Source organism: Thalassophryne amazonica, chromosome 3 (genome assembly GCF_902500255.1).
Source record: "Thalassophryne amazonica chromosome 3, fThaAma1.1, whole genome shotgun sequence".
NCBI classification, from domain to species: Eukaryota; Metazoa; Chordata; class Actinopteri; order Batrachoidiformes; family Batrachoididae; genus Thalassophryne; species Thalassophryne amazonica.
The window spans coordinates 70,231,816-70,258,333 of record NC_047105.1 but is presented as its reverse complement, the minus strand read 5'-3'; the positions used below and the strand labels follow the sequence as shown (position 1 = coordinate 70,258,333).

Here is a 26,518-nt window from a genome sequence, read left to right as displayed (position 1 = left end):
ATTCATACACTTAAGAATAGTCATGTTCTGAGTTTATAAAAAAAACACTTGTTATGTAAAATAGTTCCTTTACTTTTGTGATCAAAAACATTGGTTTGAATCTCAATTTTGAGGCTGTTCTGTAAATAGTTTTCAAATAAACAATAAATATAGCAACTTCTTAATTAAACTGGGTTAATCCATATCAATTTCAGACTTAAAATAATGTACTGATTTAAGCCCCAGCCATTTCAGGTTAAACCACGGCCACTTCCGGTTTAGGCCCCGCCCACTACGAGTACAGATACGGATACAGATAATTTAGATGATTGAACAGATACAGATAGTGATGTACTCGCTCATCCCTAGTTTTAATATTGCTTTTTGTGGGGGAGGGGGGTGTAAACGCATTCATCTATAATTTGAAGCAAAGATACTCTGGGCCTGAAGGTCAGCTCAAGCCTATTAAGTTGGGGTCGACCGATTTGGCTTTTTCAGCGCCAAAAACAATTGTTACTCATGCAGCATACTGATAACTGATACTTGAAACTATTTGTCTGTAATAAAAAGGCATTTAAATTTATAATGACACAAGCTTTTAATACAAAACTTTCTTGAAATGCCTTAGAGCATATGTTTAATTCGCAGAACATTTCATCATGACCTTCATACAAAAAGTGCACGGAGCTGTAAAGTTGAACAAATGAACAAACACCTAAATAAATACGAGGTCTGTGAGAAAAGTAACGGACCTTATTATTTTTTTCAAAAACTATATGGATTTGAATCACGTGTGATTACATCAGACATGCTTGAACCCTCGTGGGCATGCGAGAGTTTTTTCACGCCTGTCGGTTACGTCATTCGCCTGTGGGCAGTCTTTGAGTGAGGAGTGGCCCACCCTCTCGTCGTTTTTTCATTGTTTAGGAATGGCTCAGAGACTGCTGCTTTGTTTGATAAAATTTTTTTCAAAACCTGTAAGGCACAACTGAGTGGACACCATTAGATAAATTCAGCTGGTTTTCGGCGAAAATTTTAACGGCTGATGAGAGATTTTGGAGTTTTACTGTCGCCGTAAGGATGGCCCATGGCACCTGGCGGCAATCTGCGCTCCGAGGCGGCGTCGTCTCGCTGTTTCAAGCTGAAAACGTCCTAATTTCAGGCTCTGTGGACCCAACACATCGTGAGATAACAGAGAACTTTCAGAAGAATTCGGGATCAGGAGTTTATCCAGACATTCCACTGTTAAAGGAGATTTTGTAATGAAAGAACGTGTGGGCAGATTCGCATGTCGGGCCGGACCCGACCACGGGGGGTCGCCACAGGAAAAACACCTCTGTTGGAAACCTTAAGGGACAAGTTGGAACATGCCCAAGCTGTTAAACAATTTCTCAGATACTCACTTGTTGAAAGCCATCAAAAGCCGCCTGAATTTTACAAATGGTTTTCAACACGGAGGTGTTTTACATGTCGCGGCGCAGACGGATTTGCCACGTCGTCACGGATCAGACTCGTCCGCACGTTCTTTCATTACAAAATCTCCTTTAACAGTGGAATGTCCGGGTAAACTCCTGATGCCGGCTTCTTCTGAAACTTCTCTGTTCTCTGACGACGTCCTGGGTGAACAGAGCTTTAAATTAGGATGTTTTCAGCTCGAAACAGCCAGACTGATGCCACCTCCAACCGCGCAGCGCCGATCCGTTTTGTGGGCTGTGCTTAAAGCGAAAGAAACTCCACAATCTCTCATCAGCCGTTAAACTTTACACCGAAAACCAGCTGAATTTCTCGAATAGTGTCCACACGGATATCCCTCACCGGTCCTGAAAAAATTTGATAAAGCAACGCGCACCGTCTCCCTGCAGGGTCTCAGACAAAGAGATTCCGACGGGAGGGGGAGTCCACACCTCACTCAAAGCCTGCCCACAGGCGAATGACGTCACCGACAGGCATGACAAAACTCACGCATGCGCACGAGAGTTCAAGCTTGTCTGACGTAAAAACATATGAATCAAATCCATTTATTTTTTGAAAAAAAAATAAAAAGGACCGCTTTTTATATCACAGACCTCGTACACCCAACAGCTCTAATCTATACACCATTACCTTTTGTGCTACTCTGTGGAACGGTAGCTTCAGCATTGATAGGCTGAATTCGTGATGTCTGAATCCCTAGTCACACTGTGATGGATCAAGAAAACATGAGGAACTGATTCTGTACATTCATGTTCATTTTGGTGCATAAGACCCTTTTCCCCTTTGCAAAATAAGTTCGTTGTCATCTGATGTCTGTTAGAAAGTTTTGTGCGTGTTCAAAACCTTGAGTGGAGATGAGACAGAAAGCTTTCCAGCTGCTTTCATGTTTCTTTGCCATTTATTTTTCCTGCAGCTGTCCGACAGTTCATTCTGGCATTCTGATTGGTCAAAAGTCAAGCACATGCAGAGAAAGGACTGACATAGTAAGCGCAGCTTCATGTCTTGAAGAAATAAACTTCTCTCTGTCTGTCTCTTTCTCTCTCAGCGAGAAAATGTGACAGAGCTGAGGAAACATGACGTTATGCTTTCAGACTGCCAAACTCTTCTCAAATGCAGCATATTTGTCTGTAAACCAGGAAAATACTTTTGCTCAGTGCAGAACTCCATGGAAATGTGACACCATCTGTCCATTAGCGCCCCAACTGGACAAAATGGACAAAATATTTAAATATGTAACCAATCCTTTTGCTCTATCCCTCAGAATGTGACTCGGCCTTAACAAATCAGGGAGTACTATGGGCAGGAATTTGCAGTGACCCAGAAAGCAGTGATTCATATTCCCAAAGGGTTATATGGGCTAATGGTTCCTCAGTTCCTAAAGTAGGGCGCCATTTTCTCAATATGATGAACCCTTCTCAGAGCTCAATGGGCCTATATGAAGCAAAATAAAATAGTTCAATTTGTGATTTTTTTTATTTTTTTTAATCTATTGTTAGAGCCACAGCTTCAGACAAGTTCAATTTAAATATGATTAAATTCTGTATTGTTATTTTATGTTATATTTCATGTCATTTGATATTATGCATAGGTCATAAATATGTTTAAAATGTTAAAAACACATTAATATTGACTGGCCAAAGGATTTGCTCCCTTCAAAACTTGCATACTGTAGCTTTAATCTAGTGACACAGAGAGCTTTCATGAAGCACAGGAGGTTTTGTAGTATTTAACAGAGTATACTTGAGTATACAAAGTATATTTGTTTTTTCATTAAGCATTTTTTTAATTGAATTACATCTCCTGCCATTTGTGCTGGATGAAGTGACTGCCTGCAAGTAACGGCAGCCTTGGGAGGTTTGTGAAGCACAGATCATTCAAGAATTTGGGGGAAGATTCACAAGGAGTGGACTGCGGCTGGTGTCAGTGCTTCAAGAGCCACCACACACAGATGTTTCCAGAACATGGGCAACAACCGTCTCATTCCTTCACTTCTGAACCAGAGACCAGAAGCGTCTTACCTGGGCTAAGGAGAAAAAGGATGAGACTGCTGCTCAGTGGTCCTCTTTTCAGATGAAAGTAAATTTTGCATTTCATTTGGAAATCAAGTTCTCAGAGTCTGGATGAAGATTAGACAGGCACAGAATCCAAGTTGTTTGAGGTGCAGTGTGAAGTTTCCACAGTCAGTGACAATTTGGTGAGCCATGTTATCTACTGGTGTTGGTCCACTGTGTTTTATCAAGTCCAAAGTCAGCGCAGCTTTCTGCCAGGAAACGTCAGAGCACTTCATGCTTCCCTCTGCTGACGACCCTTATGGACATGCTGATTTAATTTTCCAGCAGGACTGTCAGACACTCGCTTAACCTCCTCTTAACACACTCTGCTTTAAAATTACCCCAACCTCTCTTCCTATCCTCACCATGTTACAGCAACTTGAACCCACCGCCGATGCTCCTGCTCTTACTTCCCTTCCACTTGGTCTCTTGCATGTACAATATGTGTGCGTTTCTTTTCTCCATCATATCAGCCAGCTCTCTCCCTTTACCAGTCATACTACCAACATTCAATATCCATACTCTCATTTCCACCCTTCTAGTTTTCTTCTCCTTGACATGATCTCCTCCTCTTCTTCTTCACCCAGCTGTAGCCCAATTTCCGCTGGCACCCTGTTGGGCAGCAGCACCAGTGGTGGATGTTAACCCGGGCCTTGACCGAACGGTGTGGAAATTTGATTCTTAGTCTGCAGGGTTGGGTTGGCTTGTTGTATGTCGGATGCCCTTCCTGATGCAACCCTCCTCATTTAAGCGGGCTTGGAACTGGCACTCAGAGTTTACTGAGTGCCACGTCGCATTGATGCAAAGGGAACCCTAACCAAGTATTGAGTGCATATACAGTACATGGACATACTTTTCAGTAGACCATTGTTGTAATAAAAATCCCTTTTTCTTTTTTTCATCTTATGCAAAATGCTAGTTTTCCAAGATACTGATGAGATATGTGTAATGAATCTATATGAGTTTCACTTTAATTGAATTACTGAAATACATTGACTTTTCAATGATATTCCAATTTATTGAGATGTACCTGTACTGAAGATTTTTTAAATTATCTGCATTTTATAGAAATGGAAAATAAAAATACAAGCTACAGATTAAAGCCGAGAAACACTTTGAGTGGCCACACACACACGAAAAAGCAGAGCCTTTTTTTCCACATGCAAAATTCAAGTGCCTAAATGGCAATCTATTTTGCAAATCTTTGTCAGCCTTCAAATGAAGGCAGAACTGGTGACCGGTGAGCCGCCGCATCGAGCACTGCAAAATGAAGTTTTCTTCGGAAAATTGTTTTAGTAAATGTCTGATACCGACAACTGTAAAACTGTTGAATATCTGAGCCGATGACGAGCCAAGCTGATAATCAGTCAACCCCTCCTATTAAGATAATGCCACAGCATTCACGCTGTGGTCGCTGTCTAGCTACTCAACTCAAAACTAGTCTCCATGCTCATCTTGGTGAAAGTTATAAGGTGTTGTGCTCAGGGGTGGGGAAGCTACCCTTTTCCTCACTGTACATGGAATTTGGGTTGATGACAGGTTTGCTGTGTTCACAGGTGAACGACCATTCCAGTGTATTCAGTGTGGCGCCTCCTTCACTCAAAAGGGTAACCTGCTCCGCCATATAAAGTTGCACTCGGGAGAGAAGCCCTTTAAATGTCCATTCTGCAGCTATGCCTGCCGAAGGCGAGATGCGCTTAGTGGTCATCTTCGCACTCATGCAGGTAAGAGGGTTTTAGTCTTGGAGATATTTTCTGTTACCAGCAGCCACAGACTTCTTGATGAGTTGTGATTAGTGTTGAGAAAACGGTGTTTGGTGTAGGATCCTCTTGTCTTAAAGCAGACTTTCTCAAAGAGTGGTCTTTGGGCTACTGATGGTCTGTAAGCGACCTCAAGTGGTCTCTGAGTATACTGGTAAAATATCACATTTTGAATTGATATGTTCTAATGTGAAAGAGTTCCTCAGATTATTTAAAAAAAAATACTCCAAAGTCTAATGAATAGTAATATTTGTTTGTAATACATTATTGCAGTGGTAAGCAGACCCTTCTGGGGGGGGGGCATGGGGAGTTAGGTGGCCCGCAAAACTTTTTATTGGTTGTAAGTAGTTTTAAGTAGTTCTTGGCCTGAAAAAGTGAGAAAGTAGTAGGCAGTAAACTAGTATTGATCAGTATGTCTGGTATTTATATTTATACGAGGTCTGTTAGAAAAGTATCCGACCTTTTTATTTTTTGCAAAAACCTGATGGATTTGAATCACGTGTGCTTGCATGAGCCAACCTTGAACCTTCGTGCGCATGCGTGAACTTTTTCACGCCTGTCGATTGCGTCATTTGCTGGCAAGTAGCCTTTGTGTGTAATGCTGTCGGCGGATTTTCATTGCAAGGAAAATGGCAAAACAACTGGAGCGGCGCTACTGCATCATATTTTGCCAGAAACTGGGCGACAGCTAGGTGGAAACCATTCGGAAGATTGAGACGGCTTTCGGTGACGATCCTATGGGCATCACACAGATTAAGGAGCGGTACAACCAGTTTAAAGACGCCCGCACAATGGTAAAGAGTGAGCCACACTCCGGTCGGCCATCAACATGCTGAAATGACCAGATCATTTCCAAAGTGAACGCTGTGGTGATGCGGGACCATCTATCCGTGTGACTATCCGAGAAATTGCAGAAGAGGTGGACATCAGCACTTTTTCGGCACATTCCACTGTGACAGAAGATTTGGCCATGAAAAGAGTGGCGGCGAAATTCGTGCCGAAGCTGCTGACGGCGGAGCAAAAGCACCTCCATGTTGAAGTCTCAGGACATGCTGGACTCCGAAACATGATGCCCACCTCTTCCACAATTTCTCGGATAGTCACTCGACTGAAAAGTCACCGAAAGCCTTCTGAATCTTCCGAATGGTTTCCACCTGGCTGTCACCCAGTTTCTGGCAAAATTTGATGCAGTAGCGCTGCTCCAGTCATTCCGCCATTTTCCTTGCAATGAAAATCCCCCGAGAGTACTACACACGTCCTCACACAAAGGCTGCTTGCCAGCAAATGACGCATCGACAGGCGTGAAAAAGTTCACGCATGCGCACGAAGGTTCAAGGTTGGCTCATGCAAGCACACGTGATTCAAATCCATCAGGTTTTTGCAAAAAATAAAAAAGTCGGATACTTTACTAATAGACCTCGTATTTGCAAACTGTTCTTCTTTTTTTACTTTCACTTTTGATACTCTGTGTGCTTTTTACCTGTGTGCTATACAATGCTGCTGGAACCTCAGTTTCCACAAGGGAGTCTTCCCAAGGGGTAAATAAAGTTCTCTCTAATCTTAAAGGAAAAACAGAATTTTTTAATGTCAGCCCCATTTATTTTTAAGATGTCTTTGGGTTAAACTTTTCACTCAAGACAAAAATTGTTTTAAGTGGTGGAGTGTTGATTAAAGCCAGCCACTTACTACACAGTGATGCGACATAAATGCACATTTTGCCACAATTGTACAGAAACGCAAGTCCTGTTGCAAGATGTGCAGGCCACCTGCATTACAAACGTGCATCTTGGTGCGATGAGACCCCAGTGCAGCAGTTCAGTCATGCTCAAAACATCTTCAATGCAGTTGGAGCTGTATTTCCAGTATTGCATCATAATGTGCATTGTGTAATGTTACATCAGTGTTATTGAAAGCAGGGAGTGGGGGGGTGTGTGAAGCATATCATCTACAATAATATTGTGATTGTTGTTTTAATGATATCTACTCTGTGATGTTATGGAGTATTTAAGTCTCTGGTTGCTGCAGAGCAAGGTTGGCAGTTTATTTTGTGAGTTGAAGGCGGTTTTTGAGCAACCTTTGGACTGGAAATTAACGGCTGTGTCTGGCAACATTGCAGTAGAGTAGAGATTTGAAGTGACATGATCTCTCACTAGTAGCAACACAGGTTAGCTCTTAGCATGGCTGAGGTTAAAAAAAAGAGGAGAAAATGTGCAGACATCATCAGCCCCGCAATCTACCTTGGAAGATTTAGTTGCTAGACATGAATTAATCTCACTCGTGGAGGTGGTCAGGATTTGAAAAGACAAATCTTGCTCAAAAAACTACAATGTGCAGAATATGTGGAAAAACCTGTTGCTGTTATAAACAGCTCAACAGTGAACTTGTTTCACCACCTGCAAACTAAGCACAATATAAAGAATATGAAAAGCTCAGGTGGCAAAGAAAGGGTGATCAGAGTAATATTTGCACTTGATTAGCAGTCTTTATATTGTTTTTGCTTGTTTTAAGGAAATAAATAAGAGACATTTTCCTTAAACATTAGCATTTTCCTCAAACATTAGTAAGCAACAGTCAATGTCTATTTGTACGACTTTTGTAAATACATTTTTGAAGAATATCGTCTAATTATCATTATCTTCAAAGTACCAAAAAAAAAAAAAAAAATCACACACCGCTAGTTTTTGTCCATATTGCACAATCCTAGCAGAGAGACATAAACGGGGCTGTGTGCCCACACACACAGTTGCACCACAGCAAAATAGCAGCAAGCAAAAATAAAAAAATAGAATGACGCACTCACCTGTGGGCAACGTCCCTTGAGTTGATTAATTTGTATGCCTGAAGAAAATGCTTTAATAATTTTGGCAGTGTATGCAGCCATTGGAAAAGTTGAGGTGCAGGCTCATGTACACCTTTCTTTGTGGAACAGTCAGTCTGTTCTGTGCTCAATAAATGTATTTCCATGTTGATTATCCACATGAACACTCGAGTAAACTGCTTTTTAAAGCCATTCTTGGGAATATTCCCATTTGTCATTTAATAATTGATGGATTATCGTACGTGGATCTGATGGTTTGAGCCCATTTCCACAACGCGGACTCTGGAGTTTGGGAAAACTCTTGCCTTGTACACTATCAGGTGTACCACGTTTGGTGCAACCGGTCAATTTCATAATACCATCTTATGCCGCGTTCACACTGGACGCCACGCAACACCACAAATTTGCATCCCTCGCCTGGCGATGGACGCGCCACCATCACCCAGTGTGTCGCTCTGCTTGAGCTGCGTTCACACCGGACGCCATGCAACTCCACAAATTCATCATTTGCTGCAGGAGCTGCGTCTGGATGATGGCCGCTTTCAGTGGTACTTCATTCAGCGCCCTCCAGGACCCAGTTTGAGGACCTCCTGTCCCGTTTGCGCGCGCACATGTGAACAAAGGAAAAAAAATAACTGGCTGCTGCTGCAGTTCCTTGCTCTCCTCTCCAACTCTGTCATAATTGTGTTATAAACCAGTCACCATTTGTTTTATGATACATCTCTGTAGTTAATAAAATTATCTTCACGGATGATTCATTCGCACGCACATGTGAACAAAAAAAAAACAAAAACTGGCTGCTGCTGCAGTTCATCGCTCTCCTCTCTAACTCTGCCATAATTTTGTTAAATAAATAAAGGACAAAAGGGACATACGTCCTGCTGATTGCCAGAGACAGGACATGTCCAAATCAAGTATAAACTAAAGACAGCTCCACATCACTACATATCCAGTCCCTGATTGGTCATCGCGGCGCGACAAGACAAAAAAGTTCAGATTTTTCAACTTGGGGAAGAGGACGATGCGATGCAGCACAATATCATGCCACAAATGCGCCAGTTGCTCAGAATCACTTTATTCGCATCGCTTGATTCGCATCCATCACGTCGCATTGCGTGGCTTGAACTTTTGTGCCGCCACAACGCGTCTTTCCATAGGGATTACATGGCAACTTGTCGCCGCCGTCGCTCTGGTGTGAACGCAGCATTATTAAAGCACTAATTTTGTGATGAAATGATAGTCTGCTATCTTGGGAATGACATTGCAGATGTCGCAATTTCAGAGCACAAGGTGCAACAGATTTGTTTCTATGTGATCACAAAATTAGTGGTGAAGCAGGTGCTTTTTTCATTGTCTACAGACACTACACAAGAAAGTGAATGCATTCACGTACAATATTTGTCAACAATATCTTTATTTTCATAAGAAATTGGCATGCAATAAACCAGTAAGCACATCCAAAAGCTTAAGTGCTAAAAGTCTTTGAGATATTTCCATTTAATGTAATTTGAGAGCTCCACAAACATGTTCATTGATTTTCCGATCAAGTCATTTACAACAGTGTGTCAGTTGAACATTCATGACTACTTTGTTTCCTTAGCTATGAACTTAGTCACTTTGCATTGACATATAAAATGTAAACTGTACCCATATAAAATTCACAGAACTTAACCAACCATCAAATTCAGAAATACCTACATTTTTAAGTATTTTCTGCTTTGTAGATTGTAGCACAGGATATATCGTGCAGTTTAGAAAATTGTATTTGTGGTAATAAACTCACTAAAATATGCTAACTTTGATGCTATATTTAACGTGTGTGTATATATATATATATATATAGGTATATATATAGGTATGAGCTAATAGGATTAATAAATGGAATAGTTTTGACAGTGTTGAATGCTTGGTCTCCAAAGTAAAGGTCAAACAAGATATACGTCTATTGGATTCTATGACATGTGACATATGTTACCCCGTAACGTGATAAGTAAGGATGATACATGGTCCAAACTATTCCTTTTTAAAACCGTGTTAACTCAACTAGTAATTTGCATCACTTTTTACCAAAATTGGAGCAACTTTAACTTTTTACCCCTGTATAAAAATGAAACTGACCTTTGTCACCATTCTTGCTGTTTTTATCCCGTAACTCCATAGAATTCAGTCACCGATAGTCCAAACTATGCCTTTTTGGAATCTTTATGATCAGGCAAATAATGTGGAATATTTTTCAATATGATTGGAGCATCTTTTAATTTTAATTAACCACAAAATATGTTTATACAGTGAGGAAAATAAGTATTTGAACACCCTGCGATTTTGCAAGTTCTCCCACTTAGAAATCATGGAGGGGTCTGAAATTTTCATCTTAGGTGCATGTCCACTGTGAGAGACATAATCTAAAAAAAAAATCTGTAAATCACAATGTATTATTTTTCAATAATTTATTTGTATATTACTGCTGCAAATACGTATTTGAACACCTACCAGCAAGAATTCTGGCTCACACAGACCTGTTAATTTTTCTTTAAGAAGCCCTTATTCAGCACTCTTTACCTGTATTAATTGCACCTGTTTGAACTTGTTACCTGTATAAAAGACACCTGTTCACACACTCAGTCAATCTCACTCCAACCTGTCCACCATAGCCAAGACCAAAGAGCTGTCTAAGGACACCAGGAACAAAACTGTAGACCTGCACAAGGCTGGGATGGACTACAGGACAACAGGCAAGCGGCTTGGTAGAAGACAACAACTGTTATGATTATTTATTAGAAAGTGGAAGAAACACAAGATGACTGTCAATCTCCCTCAGTCTGGGATTCCATGCAAGATCTCACTTTTTTAGATCTCACTTTTTTGGGGTAAGGGTGATTCTGAGAAAGCTCAGAACTACACAGGAGGACCTGGTCAATGACCTGAAGAGAGCTGGGACCACACTCACAAAGATTACATTAGTAACACATGATGCTGTCATGGTTTAAAATCCTGCGGGGCAGCAAGGTCCCCCTGCTCAAGCCAGCACATGTCCAGGCCCATTTGAAGTTCACCAGTGACCATCTGGATGAGGCATGGAAGAAGATCATGTGGTCAGATGAGACCAGAATAGAATTTTTTGGAATCAACTCCACTTACCATGTTTAGAGGATGAGAACAACCCCAAGAAAACCATCCCAACCATGAAGCATGGGGGTGGAAACATCATACTCTGGGGGTGCTCTTCTGCAAAGGGGACAGGACAACTGCACCGTATTGAAGGAAGGATGGATGGGGTCATGTATTGCGAGATTTTGGCAAACAGCCTCCTTCCCTCGGTAAGAGCATTGAAGATGGGTCATGGCTGGGTCTTCCAGCATGACTATGACCCCAAACACACAGCCAGGGCAACTAAGGAGGGGCTCCGTAAGAAGCATTTCAAGGTCCTGGAGTGGCCTGGCCAGTCTCCAGACCTGAACTCAATAGAAAATCTTTGGAGGGAGCTGAAACTCCAAACCTGAACGATTTGGAGAAGATCTGTATGGAGGAGTGGACCAAAATCCCTGTTGCAGTGTGTGAAAACTTGGTCAAGAACTACAGGAAACGTTTGACCTCTGTAATTGCAAACAAAGGCTACCGTACCAAATATTAACATTGATTTTCACAGGTGTTCAAATACTTATTTGCAGCAGTAACATACAAATAAATTATTTAAAAATCATACATTGTGATTTCCGGATATTTTTATTTTTTATTTATATCTCTCACAGTGGACATGCACCTAAGATGAAATTTTCAGACCCCTCCATGATTTCTAAGTGGGAGAACTTGCAAAACTGCAGGGTGTTCAAATACTTATTTTCCTCACTGTATGTCACACATTTAATGCAATATAAGCACAATCACAACATAACTTTTCTGTAAATTATATAATGATGACAGATTTCAAGTTTCAGCTGCCTGATATTGTCCATACATTAACAATGTGATGTATAATACTCAAGTATTATACTTGAGTATTATAAATCAAAATAAACATTGATTTTTGTGTTATTTATTTATTATGTTTGTTATTGCTCTAAAGCAATAGCCATACATTTTGTTCTTATGCTCCAAAATAATGATGAAAATCACTTAACGTTAAGAAGGATAAAGATGTCTCTTTTTGGGAAGAAAAAAAAATGTTTTAGTCGATTGTAGTTTATTGTCTGTATTACAGCGTTTAGAAAGAGGTGTAATTTTATTTGAAGCGGTGATTAATTTTGAAGTTATTAATTCTGACCGGACTCTGTCTCAGCAGAGAGCTGCACAGCTTTTGGAGCTGTGCCAATGGAACAGAGGACGATTCTCGTTTCTTGACTGCAACAAGACAAGAGTCCCAGTTAGTGACTTTAATCCACACAAAAGTGACTCAGGATTAACATATTTTAATGGCTTTGAGAGTGGTTAAGAAGCGGATTTGCCGCTTCTGAAGAGCAGTCAATCAAAGAACCAACTAGCCAGCGGATCGAAGCATTGCTTCATTGGTTCACGCTCCAAAGTGGAGTTGCGCTGCAGAAATGGTGGATTACAGACCCACTGCAGGGTCTGCAATCAGCGTAGAGGAATGATCATTTTCCTGACAAACACCCTCAAAAACAACGGCTGCTCTGAAGTACCGATAAGGGAATCATTAAGCAAAAAGACTATTGATATCGGTGGATCGAATCATTTCTTAACGATAACCGAAAAGAGCCGGTTCTCGATACCCAACCCTAGTAAAGACTCAGATTATTGCCTTGTTTCTGCTTAAAGCTGACTTCAGAATTATTTAAGAGGTTTTACTTTGTCATCTGATCATGGTCAATAATCGCATTATTCCCTTTGATCGCTTTGGGTGTAGAGAGTCAGACTCAGATGTGCGGCTGAGCTCCGAAATGACACATGCGCAGTGAAGGCAGGCATTGACACAGGATCTCTTTGCTGTGAGGCAAGCGTGCTGACCATTAAGCCACCATTACTGAAATATGTCCTCAGAAAGGGGATTTTTCAGAGATGCGTGGCACTAGATGTAAGTCAGGCAAGATGGACCTCATCAAGTAAGTGACATAAGTATTCACGTCCTGAGAATGAGCACCCAGATTGTTTTCTTGTCTTGACAATATAATTAGGACAGAATAGGTTTATAAAAAGGTCACTGAATATTTTCAACTTTTATCTTGTTTTTAAATTTGTTTATTTTGGTTTGCAAAAATCAGGAATTGGTCATAAACTAAAGTGTTTGTGTGTATGCACACAATGCTGGACATAGTTTTTGACAGTTTCTGTCTTTGTCTCCAGTGTCCTCTCCTAGTGTAGGCAAACCCTATAAGTGCAGTTACTGTGGCCGTAGTTACAAGCAGCAGATCACCTTGGAGGAGCACCGTGAGCGCTGCCATAGCTACTTACAGAGCCTGGAGTCACAGCCGCTAGCAAGCACGCAGAATTCAGGTAGTGTGCGTTACCACACCCACTGAGATAAGATGGCCTCAAAAAAAATTAGGGCTGTTTCAATCTGATTGAAATGATTGGAATCAGGCCTGATTAAGGCTTTTTTCTTTTTTATTGATCCCATGGTATAAATTAATTATATCACCAACTCGGTGTGCATTCTCGCTCACTTTGTTTTATATGTGTGGTGTAAGGGAAGCAAACAACCAACCACTGTTTGCTTCTGCTTCATTACAGAGCCATAGTCACAGCACATTTTAAAAGCATATTTACACTCTCTTTAATTTTAAATATGCAACAAGTCTGTTCACATAGATCATCATAAGTGTGTGTTCAGTCTCGCTGTTTCATAAACCCAGTGCTGATAGAGCAGCACTGTGACAGTTCAAAAAAATCTATTTAGGCTTTCCTTCACTTCAAATATGCATTAAGTCTCAGGGTTCATGCTTATGCCATCCTGGTACAAAATCATCAAGGCTGAATGCAAGATATAAAATGTATTATATAACACCTAAACGTGAATTGGTAATTTTTTCCCATTTGCCATTGTGTTCCATTTATAGTGCACATTTGGTTCCATTTAGCTTCCAAATTTGCTTCCATTTTGTAGCTTTGTACGCTGCCGCATGTCCACACTAGCGGCGATGCCTTTTAGCTTAAAAACAAACAGTGGCCTGACACAGTGCCTAGACTTCCTGGGTAACGGATAGGAAGGCTGTGCTGAGGAGGCTGAGAAAGCAGTGTTTGTCGGAGGCAGAGCCACACAAGCCGGGTTGGCTCCGCCACAGCCTGAGACCTTCGGGGGCCCACTGGGGCACAGCAGGCTCTGTCAGATGACACCTAGGTGAGAGGGGGCATCTCGGTCTCACTACTGAGCTTTGGCAGACACTGTAGGACTGGAAGGGCATATGTCTGTTTATAAATTGAATGACAAGGATCTATTTTAGGTGTTATATAAAACAAATAATGAATCTTTTTTTAATCTTTGTGCAATGGAAAGAATATTTCATGCTGTGAAAAATGGAATATCTTTCACAGCATGAAATATTCTTACCATTGCACTCCATAAACATTATTTGTATATCGTATCCCCGGGTTGCCTAGTAGGCCACTTTTGGTAAGCTGAACGGGTGCTGCTGGATGAACCGGAAAAAGTTGGAAAAAAAATTATTATTATTTTTTTTTTTTAAATATCATCTGTTTTGTTCAATGCTCTTCTTTCTCCTTTCCACGGGAGGAGGAGTCAGCCTCCTGTGTATTTGAGAGTAGAGCTGTAAATGCCACTAGAGTGGACACCTGCCTGCACCCTTCTATCCAGAAAGTTTGGAAGAATCAATAGAATTAACTTATTTTTTCTTCCAAACAAGTAACCTAAAAGCCAAAGCGTATCAAACCACGTTTGTGTTTAATCACTGCACATTTAAGAAGACAACGCCGTTTATAACATTGCATGCCACATAATTAATAAAAAAAATAAATGTGGTGCCAAGTAAATTCATTTGACAACAAGAGCTCTTTGCAAAGTCAGACACTTTTCGCTCTGCTTCTCACAGATTAAAGGCACTGTGTAAATTTATGAACACAACCCAGCCTGACCGGAAAATCACTAAGGGCCCTTGGGCAAGGTCCTTAATCTCCTAGTTGCTCCTGGTGTGTAGTGAGCACCTTGTGTGGCAGCACCCTGACATCGGGGTGAATGTGAGGCATTATTGTAAAGCGCTTTGAGCATCTGATGCAGATGGGCGCTATATAAATGCAGTCCGTTTACCATTTACATTTACAACAGTAAACCCTATATCCATCCAATATTCATGCATTTTTAATATTTAAACATTTATGACTAATACACAACAACAAATGACATGAAGTGTAACAGAATAATGAAATATGAAGTATGCATCATAATTAAATTAAATTGGCTCAAGTTGTGGCTCTTACAATACATAAAAAACATTACAAATCTTGAAATGTTTTATTTTATTTTATTCTGCTTTACTTTAACAAATTTCCAGCTAATTCTGAACATGCGCAAAGCGTCTGTTACATTTCAAAAGACCTGCAGCATCTTGGATTTATTTTTGTTCACGTTGCCTTTTTCAACTATAACATGACATAGTCTTAGACACACTTTGCTGTTCTTGACATCTTTTGCTACACCACATTTCTTAGCACACTGCAGCACCTGAAATTAGCTGTTCTACGGATTGAACTAGGTGCTTGTGCAAGGTGGCTTTGCTGCCTTGAGATGCTGGGATTCAGTGCTGGGCCTTGGCACTCACATTTTCAATACCTAGTGTATCCCTGGATTTAGCGGCCAAAAAGCTGAAATGCCAAACCTGAGTCTGTTTCTGAAGAATGACACAGATGAAATGCTCCTTACAAGTCAATTATATAGCGCTCTCCGCATAAACATAAATAAATTAGTCTTTTCATCTTGTTAGTTCTTTCCTAATAGTCAGGACCCCCCCCCCCCCCCGCCGCCAGAGTAAAGGTTCAACAATTGAACAATTGAAGACATATTTTAAACACATTTTTTGCAAATGATATTAAAGAGAATGCATGTATTTTTTAACCAACTGAAATGTCATTCAGTCACTATTGTTGTGAGAGTTCTAGTTATGTTTTGGCCCTGGTTGTTTGTTTGTGTGTTTGTGAACAGCCTGGAGCCAACAATTTTTCATATATTATGACATTTTTACTGAAGATTTCTATCCTGATAGGCAAGAACTCTTTCCATTTTCAAAGTCATTACAGATGTTGTGGCCATTTAAATTTAACATTTGAAACCCAGGTTAGTGTATATTTTACATTATATCTTAAACATGCTCCAATCACTCTTATATTTGAAAGTGAGGTGCAGACTGGCACTCACTATTGCCTGAGAAAGTTTGATCTAGATCTGATCTGGATTGTGGATTTTAGGAACATTTAAATTTAATATTGAAAAACCCATTTTACATTGTATCTCAATCAAAAGTGCCTCAGTCACTCTCATTTTTCTGTTATGGATGTACCTACATCACCAAAATTGGATGGAGGTTCCAATTTTATGCCTGTTTGTTTGTCTCTCAGAATCAGAACCCAAGTGCCAAAATACAACAACAAATTATGCATAGCAAAGATAACCAATGTTCTGTGAAAATTTTCTGAAAAAGAGTTCAGAAACTGAAAAACTTTGATTCATGAACTAAATACATACTCTGGACATTCACATCTAATTTAGCTTATGAAAAGCCACTTCTAACAGGACCACCATTCGGAAGATTAAGACGGCTTTCGGTGGCTTTTCGGTCGTGTGACTATCCGAGAAATTGTGGAAGAGGTGGGCATGTCACAACAAACCATGCAGCAGCATATCGCTAACGAGCATGTGGCAATCACATGTTGTAGCCTTATGACTGGCTGCCGCTCGATGATCACAATACTAAAAACCCCTAGAGCAAGCACACATGCGACAGTGGTAAGGAAAATCTCCCTCTGATGCTATTGAGGAAGAAACCTCAAGCAGACCAGACTCAAAGGGGTGACCCACTACTTAGGCCATTCAACCAAAAAGGTTTACAATACAGAACACAACACAGCAATAATTGTCAAGAGTCCATGATATGAGATTTATTGTCATTGTCATTACACAAGTGCAACAACAACGAAATGATGTTTACACTCCAATTACCTCAGACAAGATACAGCAATTAATCCACAATTATTACTTGTTTACGTAATAATGGCACATATCAGAATTAAAGACAACACATATACATTTGACATTGTTTATGTACACTAAACTTTGAAACAGTCTGTCATCCGAATTGAGGCAAAGTGGGTGAAGGCTGCAGTGGGAGGGGCCCGTGCTGCCCAGCTTGGGGGGTTGAAGGCTGCAGCAGTAAAAACTGCGCTGGCTTCGAGGTGGCAGGGAGGAAGCCAGGGTGAGGGGGGTGGAGAGACACGGGGGGTGGGGGGGTGGAGGGAACAGAAAAAGGAGGAGAGGGGAGGAATGCAACCGTCCTTGCCGGAGTCCCAAGCTGCTCCCCTGCAGGCGCCCAGTCCACCGTCAGGGGAGGAAGGGGTTGGGGGGGTTCATCGAGCCACTCGTTGGATCTGTTATTACAGCGGAGTCCTCCCGCATCTGCCACAGAAATCATCCTGTCCAGCCGGGGTGCATCTCCCGGGGTACCCGATCATATGCCTTCTCCAAGCCCACAAAACACATGTAGACTGAATGGCCATACTCCCAGGCCTCCTCTAGGATCCTTGTGAGAGTGAAGAGCTGGTCGGTTGTTCCACAGCTTCCCTGACCACTGATGTCCACCAAGGTGGTTGAGGGTTGCCTCCCCTTGAGGCACCTAAGACCTTCAGGCCACAGCACCCCACTGCAGCTTCAGAAATGGAAGCTTTGAACATTGCCCATTCTGGTTCAATGCTCTCAACCGTCACAAGGATGCCAAAAAGCTCCATCGGAGGTGTGAGTTGAAGATCTGTCAGACAGTGGGCTCCCCAGACATTCCCAGTTCACCCACACTATCAGTTTAGGCTTACTGGGTTTGCCTGAAGTCCTCGCCACCCTCTGATCAAACTCTCAACCAGATGGCGATCAGTTAAGAGCTCTGCTCCTCTCTTCACCCGAGTGTCCATAACATGCGGCCTCAGATCAGATGAGACAATCACAAAATTGATCATCGACCTTGGGCCTAGGATGCTCTGGTACCGTGTACACTTATTCAAACACGATGTTTGTTATGGATAGTCCATGACTAGCACAGAAATCCAGTAACAAATAACTGCTTTAGTTATTAGTTTTTATCTGTTTTATTCTTTTACTTCTGTTTTTAATTATGTATTTGAATTTTTTATTCATTTTTAATTATTTATTTAATTTTTATATTGAATTGTTCTGTGTGAGGTGCCTTGAGACGGCTTTTGTGTGATTTGGCGCATTGTAAGATGATTAAATTGAAATTGAATTGATTAAATTAACTGCTCGGGTTTTGATCAGGGGGTTGTTCCTCCCAATCACACCTCTCCAGGTGTCTGTCATTGCCCATGTGTGCAAAGAAGGCTGAGTAGTCTGAACTGGTGTTTAGTGCATATGCACAAACAGAGTTTTCCCTCCGCTACTCGAAGGTGCAGGGAGGTAACCGTCTCATCTGCCTCCAACATAGTGGCAATCAGCCTGGGACTCCTGAGTATCCCAATACCCATCCAGTGCCTCACACCCATGGCAACTTCAGAGAACAGTAAGGTTCAACCCGATCAAGGAGAGTGGTTCTGGAGCCGAGGCTGTGCATGGATACGAGGCCCACAAGCTCCGGCTCCTTCCCCCACAGCGAGGTGACATGTACCATGTTCAATCATGTCTACTCACAACACCCTATAGTGAGAACATGAAAAAAGTTTTTTTTTTTCCAGATTTATTAAAAAGTAAAAAACTAAGAAATCACATGTACATAAATAAGTATTCACGTGCTTTGCTCATTACGTTGTTGATGCACATTTGGCAGCAATTATAGCCTTAAGTAAGCTTGGTGCACCTATCTTTGGGCAGTTTTGCCCATTCCTCTTTGCAGCACCTCTCAAGCTCCATCAGGTTGGATGGAGAGCGTCGGTGCACAGCCATTTTCAGATCTCTCCAGAGATGTTCAATCAGATTCAGGTCAAGGCTCTGACTGGGCCACTCAAGGACATTCACAGAGTTGTCCTGAAGCCACTCCTTTGTTATCTTGGCTGTGTGCTTAGGGTCATTGACTTGCTGAAAGATGAACCATCACCCCAGTCTGAGGTCAAGAGCGCTGTGGAGCAGATTTTCATCCAGGATGTCTCTGTACATTGCTGCATTCATCTTTCCCTCAATCCTGACTAGTCTCCCAGTTCCTGCTGCTGAAAAACATCCTCACAGCATGATGCTGCCACCACCATGCTTCACTGTAGGGATGGTATTGGCTAGGAGATGAGCGGTACCTGGTTTCCTCCAAACATGTTGCCTGGCATTCACGCCAAAGAGTTCAGTCTTTATTTCATCAGACCAAAGAATTTTGTTTCTCATGGTCTGAGAGTCCTTCAGGTGCCGTTTGGCAAACTCTCGGTGGGCTGCCTTGTGCCTTCTACGAAGGAGTGGCTTCCATTCCATACACGCCTGATTTGTGGATTACTGCAAAGATAGTTGTCCTTCTGGAAGGTTCTCCTCTCTCCACCGAGGAATGCTCGAGCTTTGACAGAGTGACCATTGGGTTCTTGGTCATTTCTTGACCAAGACCCTTCTCCCCCAATAGCTCAGTTTAGATGGGCAGCCAGCTCTCTGAAGAGTCCTAGTGGATCCAAACATCTTCCATTTACAGATGATGGAGGTCACTGTGCTTATTAGAACCTTCAAAGCAATAGAAAAGTTTCTGTACCCTTCCCCAGATTTGTGCCTAAAGGCAATCCTGTCTTGGAGGTCTACAGGCAATTCCTTTGACTTCATAATTGGTTTGTGCTCTGACATGCACTTTTTATTTTTAATAAATGTGCAAAAATCTCATATAAAACGTTTTTTCACATTGTCATTATGGGGTGTTGTGTGTCAAATTTTGAGGAGAAAAAAAAATTTCATCCATTTTGGACTTAGAAAAAAAATGTGGAACGTGCAGTGCTGCAAATACTTTCTGTATGTACAACCATCAAGCAATAATTGACAGAATAGTCCATTTTGTTATGTTTTCATTTTGTATTTTGATTGGAAATGGCACACAACTTAAAGCCATTGTCGCAGACCAAACAGTCCACTAAAAATTGGTCCGCCCTGCCTTCACTGCACCTGCGTCATTTCAGAGCTCAGCCGCTTGTCTGAGACAGAGTCTCTTCACCCAAAGCGATCAAATGGATTAATGTCATTATTAACCATCAGATTACAAGGTAAAACCTCTTAAATCATTCTGAAGTCAGTTTTAAGCAGAAACAAGGCGATTTTAAGCAGAAATGAGGTGATACTCTGTGACGCTTTGAAATGACCGACGTGCAGTGAATGCATCAGCTAGCTGCTTGTGTAGCTGCGGTGCTCTGATCGCTTCCTGCGTCTTTTATGATGAAATAATGCTGAATTTATGTGGTAATGATTGTTGTACAAAAGCTTCAGATATCTGTTGCTGAGATAGATGATGACTGGATTGCAGTTTTAAGCAGAAATGAGGTGATGATCCGTGAACCGCGGCTGATGACGCATGCGCAGTGAAGGCAGGGTGGACCGATTTTTAGGGGGGACCGTTCGGTCGGGGACACCACAATTTGTAGAATTTGATAACTTTCAACTTTGTTGCACCAAGTGTTCATATCAAAAACAGCGCTATTGTAGATGTTTTACGGAATAACCCCAATACAGTCACATTAAGAAAAAAAGAAGTCCACATAGGGGCTTTACACATTTGAGATAAACTCTGTCCTTTTGTAAGAATACATGAAAATTTACACAACAATTTGTTTGCACCCTGTGCAGGAGAGGAGATGAGAGAGCTAGAGTTTATACCAGACTCTCTACTGCAACCCTCCTCAGACAAGATGGCTTTTATCGATCGGTTTACCAACAGCGTCACCAAACGCAAGAGATCCACACCACAGAAATTTGTAGGTGAGCATTGACATAACAATGTGACCACCTTTCCGGATTTTACTTACACAAAGTGGCATGATCATCTTTAAATTCAGTTATAAACTGAATCAAGAAAGGGGTATGTTTTAGTGTTATGGTTGCAAATAGTCAGCGTGGAGGAGTTGTGAGGATGCGTTTTCCGCATTAAGTGTAGAATAGTTCATATGGCTTCAGGACTGACAGCAAAATTAAGTTGTTAGTATTTACTCTCTGGCGGCTGTGTAGCACAAACTCTAATGGCAAAAATCCATCAGGCTTCATCATATGCACATTTCATTGTTCTTCATGCGAAGGTCAAAGAAACTGATGCACCTTTTTAACAGCTTTTTGATTTGGGAAATTTAACATAAATGGGGCAGACGATTGCTGGCGATATATTAGAAAAACTTAATCATTATTCTAACCCAAGCCATAGGACTATATGTAGTATTAAGTCATGCAGCAACAGATAAGCAACTGTTGTCCACTGTGCACTAATACAATGCATGGGTCTGTCTGTATCTGTACATATATTTACATTATGAGTGGTAATCACCCACACTATTTATTTCATGTCTTTCATGCAAATACTGTCGTAATTATTTGATATGTGGCAGCTTTTCAGGTTCCAGGCTTCTATCTTTGTAAGCGACAGTAATCCTAATTCGAGTTTTACATGTATTAGACAAATTGAGCATGGGACTGTCTACATTCACACCCCCTATATTTTTTTTCTAAATTTATATTCCTCTACAATGTCATATGCAAAAGATAAAAATGTATCTTAAAATCTCTAAAATGTCTTCGGTCGAGGAGCATAACATGCTTTTTATGGGTTTCATTTTTGCAAAGGAGGACCCTACCTAGTCTGTTAGTTTATTTTTCACCCCGATTCTAAAATTGGGAAAGTCCTGATTACTGCTTGTTGGACCCGATTGCCCACTCTTACCTGATCTTTACCAGTAAAAATCAGACTATTCACTTTTTTTTAATCAAGATTGATCCTGATGTCTCAAATTCTTTTAAGCATACTGTATTTTTAGGAGTATAAGTCATACCTGTTAAAAAAAATGCCTCTTCAAGAGGAAAAACCCATATACGTCATATTGGCATATAAGATACACCTTTTTCTGTATTATCAGCTCATTAATTTGAGATTATTGCGTATTGTTGTAGTGTACTTCTTATTCTTGGTATTTATTCTTTTATTATTGGAGTTTATTTTGTTTAGTGCGTTGATGCCCATGAAAGTCCTATATCAATATTATACAAATAATTAATGTTTACGAGTGCAATGATAAGAATTCATGAAGTAAAAGATGGAACATTTCATATTTCACTGAATGAAATATTCTTTCCATTACACGAATGAAAAAACATTCATTATTTGTTTTATATAACACCTAAAATATGCCCTTGTCATTTGATGTTTTATAAATTTATAAACAAGAAAAAAGGGACTTACATTTTGGTGTGTGCCGCTGGTCGTTTGAGGTCAAGAGGTTCCCAATAGTCAATCATGAACTTTAAATAGCAATCCAATCCAAAATTGTTCTCGTCAACTTGCAAAAACAGTTCAGAAACAATCCTGACAATGTAGTCCGTATCTGACGCCGTGCACTGGCTTCTTCATGTACAGACTGCCATTTGTTTTCCTCAGTCCAACAAAAAATCGCGACAGAAATTTGTTGAGCTTTTCATCTGACAGCGCTTGTACTTCAGCTACAGACGTCCCAGCAAATACGGCAAATGCCTCCAGACAGTTTATGGCATACTGATCTTAAGCTCATTCAAATTGTCGTCTGTCACAAAAACAAACCCTGCCATGTTTGTTTTTAAGCTAAGCACCGTCAACCTTAGTGTGAGCGTGCCTGGTGGTTGCAGCGTGCAATAGCACAAAACATATAGTACCAAAATTGCACACTAAATAGTACCAGAATTGCCCAGTAAATTAAACACTCTGGCAAATTGTATGACTAATACATGTCATTGACATACAAACCAATCAAATGACAAGGATCTATTCAGGCATTATATATAATTACGAATAATAAATGTATGATTTTTCTGTATATAAGGCGCAGCTGAGTATAAGTCCCCCCCCCCCCCCCCCCCCCCCCCCCCCCCCCCCAAAAAAAACAAAAAAAACCCCAAAAAACCCTGCAACCTTTATGCCAGAAAATGCGGTATTCCAAACTTGACCGATTACAAATCGGTTATCAAAAGTTGTTAATGGGAGTCGGCGTTAGCACTTGAAAAACTCTACTTGCAATGGATGTTCAAAGACAAAGACAGTAAAAGCACAACTGCTAAAATGCCGAATTAGAATGTTGAGTACATCAGAAATGGCTTTCAAAAATTAATAGGAATGTATTGATTACAGTGCTCTGTGATTTTCAGCACTTCTGCTTTTCCTGTGAGTATTGAGTCAGTTGGTGGTTCATTGATAACCAGTCTCATTCACACAACTAATTATTAATGTTTTTGTAATTGATTAATCCTCACAATTTTTTTTTTGATAAATGTCATAAGTATTTTTAAATTGCTCTGATTGTTTTCAGATTAGTCGATTATCCATTTGTTAATTTTGCAGTAAGTCATAACTGTACATTCCACTAATAACTTTCAATGTTGCATGTAAATATTAAGTCTTAAAAAGTATTTATTTTACAAATGTAAAGGATATGTGTCAAAAATTACAAAGGCTTTTATTGGGAAAATATGGAAGAACATCTTTCACAGACTTTTGTTTTTTCTGAGACACAAAAAGAAAAAAGCACTGCTGCAAAATGATTTTCATTGTCAGTTAATCTGTTGATTATTTTGTGGATTAATCCCCCCTTTGGTCCATAAAATGTCACAAAACGGTGATAATTATTGATCAGTCTTTCAAAGCCCAAGATAACATCCTCAAATATTTAATTTTATCCATAATCCAAAGATATCCAGTTTACTGCCTTTAGAAGTGAGGAAACCAGAAAACAAACCTGAAATTAAATTAGATTGGGATGTGTTTAAAAACAAAAACAAACAACAAAATGCACACACCTAAAATGATTAATCAATGTCCAAGTTAATGAGCTTAGTTTTGGTTAGTTAGTTCTACTCTAGTAATAGCTTTACAAATACAGGTCCATTCAGAGTTTGTGTTAGCAAAGGTGTGAAACCTGGAATGAAGCAAAAATAAAAACTTGGCATTAGTTTTCTACACAGTGTTGTTGTGAACTGTCATGGAGCTCTTTTGTGCCCTGTTCTAAGACTGTTTCTTTATTGCAGGACAGAAGCACATGCGCCTCAGCCTTGCAGATGCACCTTATGAGCTCAGTGCTGGTGGAGAAAAAGATGGAGTCATGCACCATGTAGACCTTGGAACCCCACACTTTACCAGTCTTGAAGGAGATTACGCAGGTTGTGGAGGAGGGGTATCAGATACAGTGAGACCGCTACAGCTTCCCAATGCACACGCTTCATGTTTATCAGAACTCAATCCAATGATCAGCTCTGCTCACACTTCTGTTGGTCTTGGTTTGAGGATGGAGTGCACAGGGACTGGAGTTGGGTTGGGTTCTGTTGGTGTCGGAAGCAGGGAGGCAGCAGAGAGCCATGAGGACTTACCTGGGGGTCGAAGTCATGTGGCCTCACCAAGTAACGGCTGTCAGGATTCTACAGACACAGAGAGTATGCTAGATGAACCGTGCAACAGTACTGTTCCAGCTCTATACAGCAACAGTACCAGCAACCATCATCTCCTGCCCTCCAGCAACCACAAACCAGCGCCTCCTGCTGTTGTGCACCACAGGAGTAGGGACAGGCACAGCCCCAGCCACGCCAAAGACAGGGAGGAAGGGGGCCACTCAGCCCCCCCACCTCCTGCAATTGTTCCAATACCCGGGTCTCCTACAGCTCCCTCCTCTACATCCAGAGAGGCTTTTCGAGTTGTAGACGGAGAAGGGCGAGCTGTGCGTTCTTTCCGATGCGAGCACTGTCGCGTGCTTTTCCTGGACCACGTCATGTTTACCATCCACATGGGCTGCCACGGTTTTCGTCAGCCTTTCGAGTGTAACATCTGTGGCCACCGCAGCCAGGACCGCTATGAATTCTCCTCACACATTGTCCGTGGAGAGCATGTTGTTGACTGAGAATGAAGCTTCACCAACAGCTTTGGTTTTACACTGAAGGCAAGATCTGACTGGGTTTGGTCTGTACAGGAACTAAAGTATGTGAAAGCAACAATATTTCAAGTTGGTACAGTTACTATGTACCACCATTAAGATAGACATCGAATTTGTATTTTAAATATTCTGAAGGTTTTCCCAATCATTTTAAATGCACTTTGAAGAATAAATTAAAAATGCACTTTCAATTAATTGTAGACAGTTAGTGGATTTTTTTATCCTCAAATGTGCCTTGCTCCAGTTTTAAGATTCAAACTTGATGCACAGCACGTGTTTTAAAGGAATCAGATTTAGTCCCTGGGGGCTTTTTTCACCCACTTCAGAGATTTAAAAAGAATTCCTTACGTGAATATCTGATAGGCTCAGCTAGAAAGAAATCTGGAGAGATTTTGATACATGGTTACGAAATATATTTCCAAATGTACCTTAAGTTCTGGAAAGATTTTTAATTTTATTTTTTGGTCCATGTGGGATTGATGGGGCACAAGATTTTAATTTGTCTTCACCTAAATGAGCAGCAGACCAAACCCGTAAACCAGGTCTAAGTCCAACAAATAGATGAGAGGCTGTCAGTGACTTGGTATAGCACTTTGTGTCAGGGCGAGATTGATGGTTCAGTGTGTTTGTGCTTGAATGAGTTTGAGATATTTTAAGTGAAAAATGAAGGCCTTTGTGTGTGTGAGAGAAACGCATTTAATTTTTATTTTCTATGATGGCATTTGTTGCACTGATTCCTGCCAGAGTACTAAGATTACATTAAACTATTTTATAGAACAAACATGCCCTGTACATTCTCTCAATGAGAAAGGTGAAACTAGTATCACTGCCACAATTACAGGCACTACTGAAGAGGTTTCTAGAGATTTCCAAAACTCAACATGGTTCTCCTACTCTTTAAACCATCAAACCAGTGGTATTTATGCTGTATTTAAATGATTTTGGTGTGTTTAGTTCATTGTATTGTGCCTTTTTCATTCTGACCTTGAAGCAGATGTTTAACCAAATATACATTGAGCATTGAAGTTCTTGTTATAGTCCAGGTACATTTTGATCACTTACTAGTAATTCAAGATTACAACCCCTGGCAAAAATTATGGAATCTCCGGCCTCGGAGGATGTTCATTCAGTTGTTTAATTTTGTAGAAAAAAAAGCAGATCACAGACATGACACAAAACTAAAGTCATTTCAAATGGCAACTTTCTGGCTTTAAGAAACA

General features: G+C 40.7%; 1 protein-coding gene across 6 annotated transcripts in view; it reads left to right on the top strand.

Annotated features, from left to right (window-relative positions):
• Window positions 1-26,305, top strand: part of LOC117506993 (zinc finger protein Eos-like) — a 51,653-nt gene extending 25,348 nt beyond the window's left edge. For 3 of the 6 annotated variants that reach the window (XM_034166664.1, XM_034166665.1, XM_034166666.1), the window contains 4 exons: window positions 5,060-5,227; window positions 13,380-13,529; window positions 20,995-21,126; window positions 24,403-26,305. In XM_034166664.1, the coding sequence (XP_034022555.1) occupies window positions 5,060-5,227; window positions 13,380-13,529; window positions 20,995-21,126; window positions 24,403-25,265 (1,313 nt within the window). In that variant the 3' untranslated portion in view covers window positions 25,266-26,305. The remainder of the gene's footprint in view (window positions 1-5,059; window positions 5,228-13,379; window positions 13,530-20,994; window positions 21,127-24,402) is intronic. The other 3 variants (XM_034166668.1, XM_034166667.1, XM_034166670.1) reach the window with 3 other exon arrangements.
• Window positions 26,306-26,518: the final 213 nt, after the last annotated feature.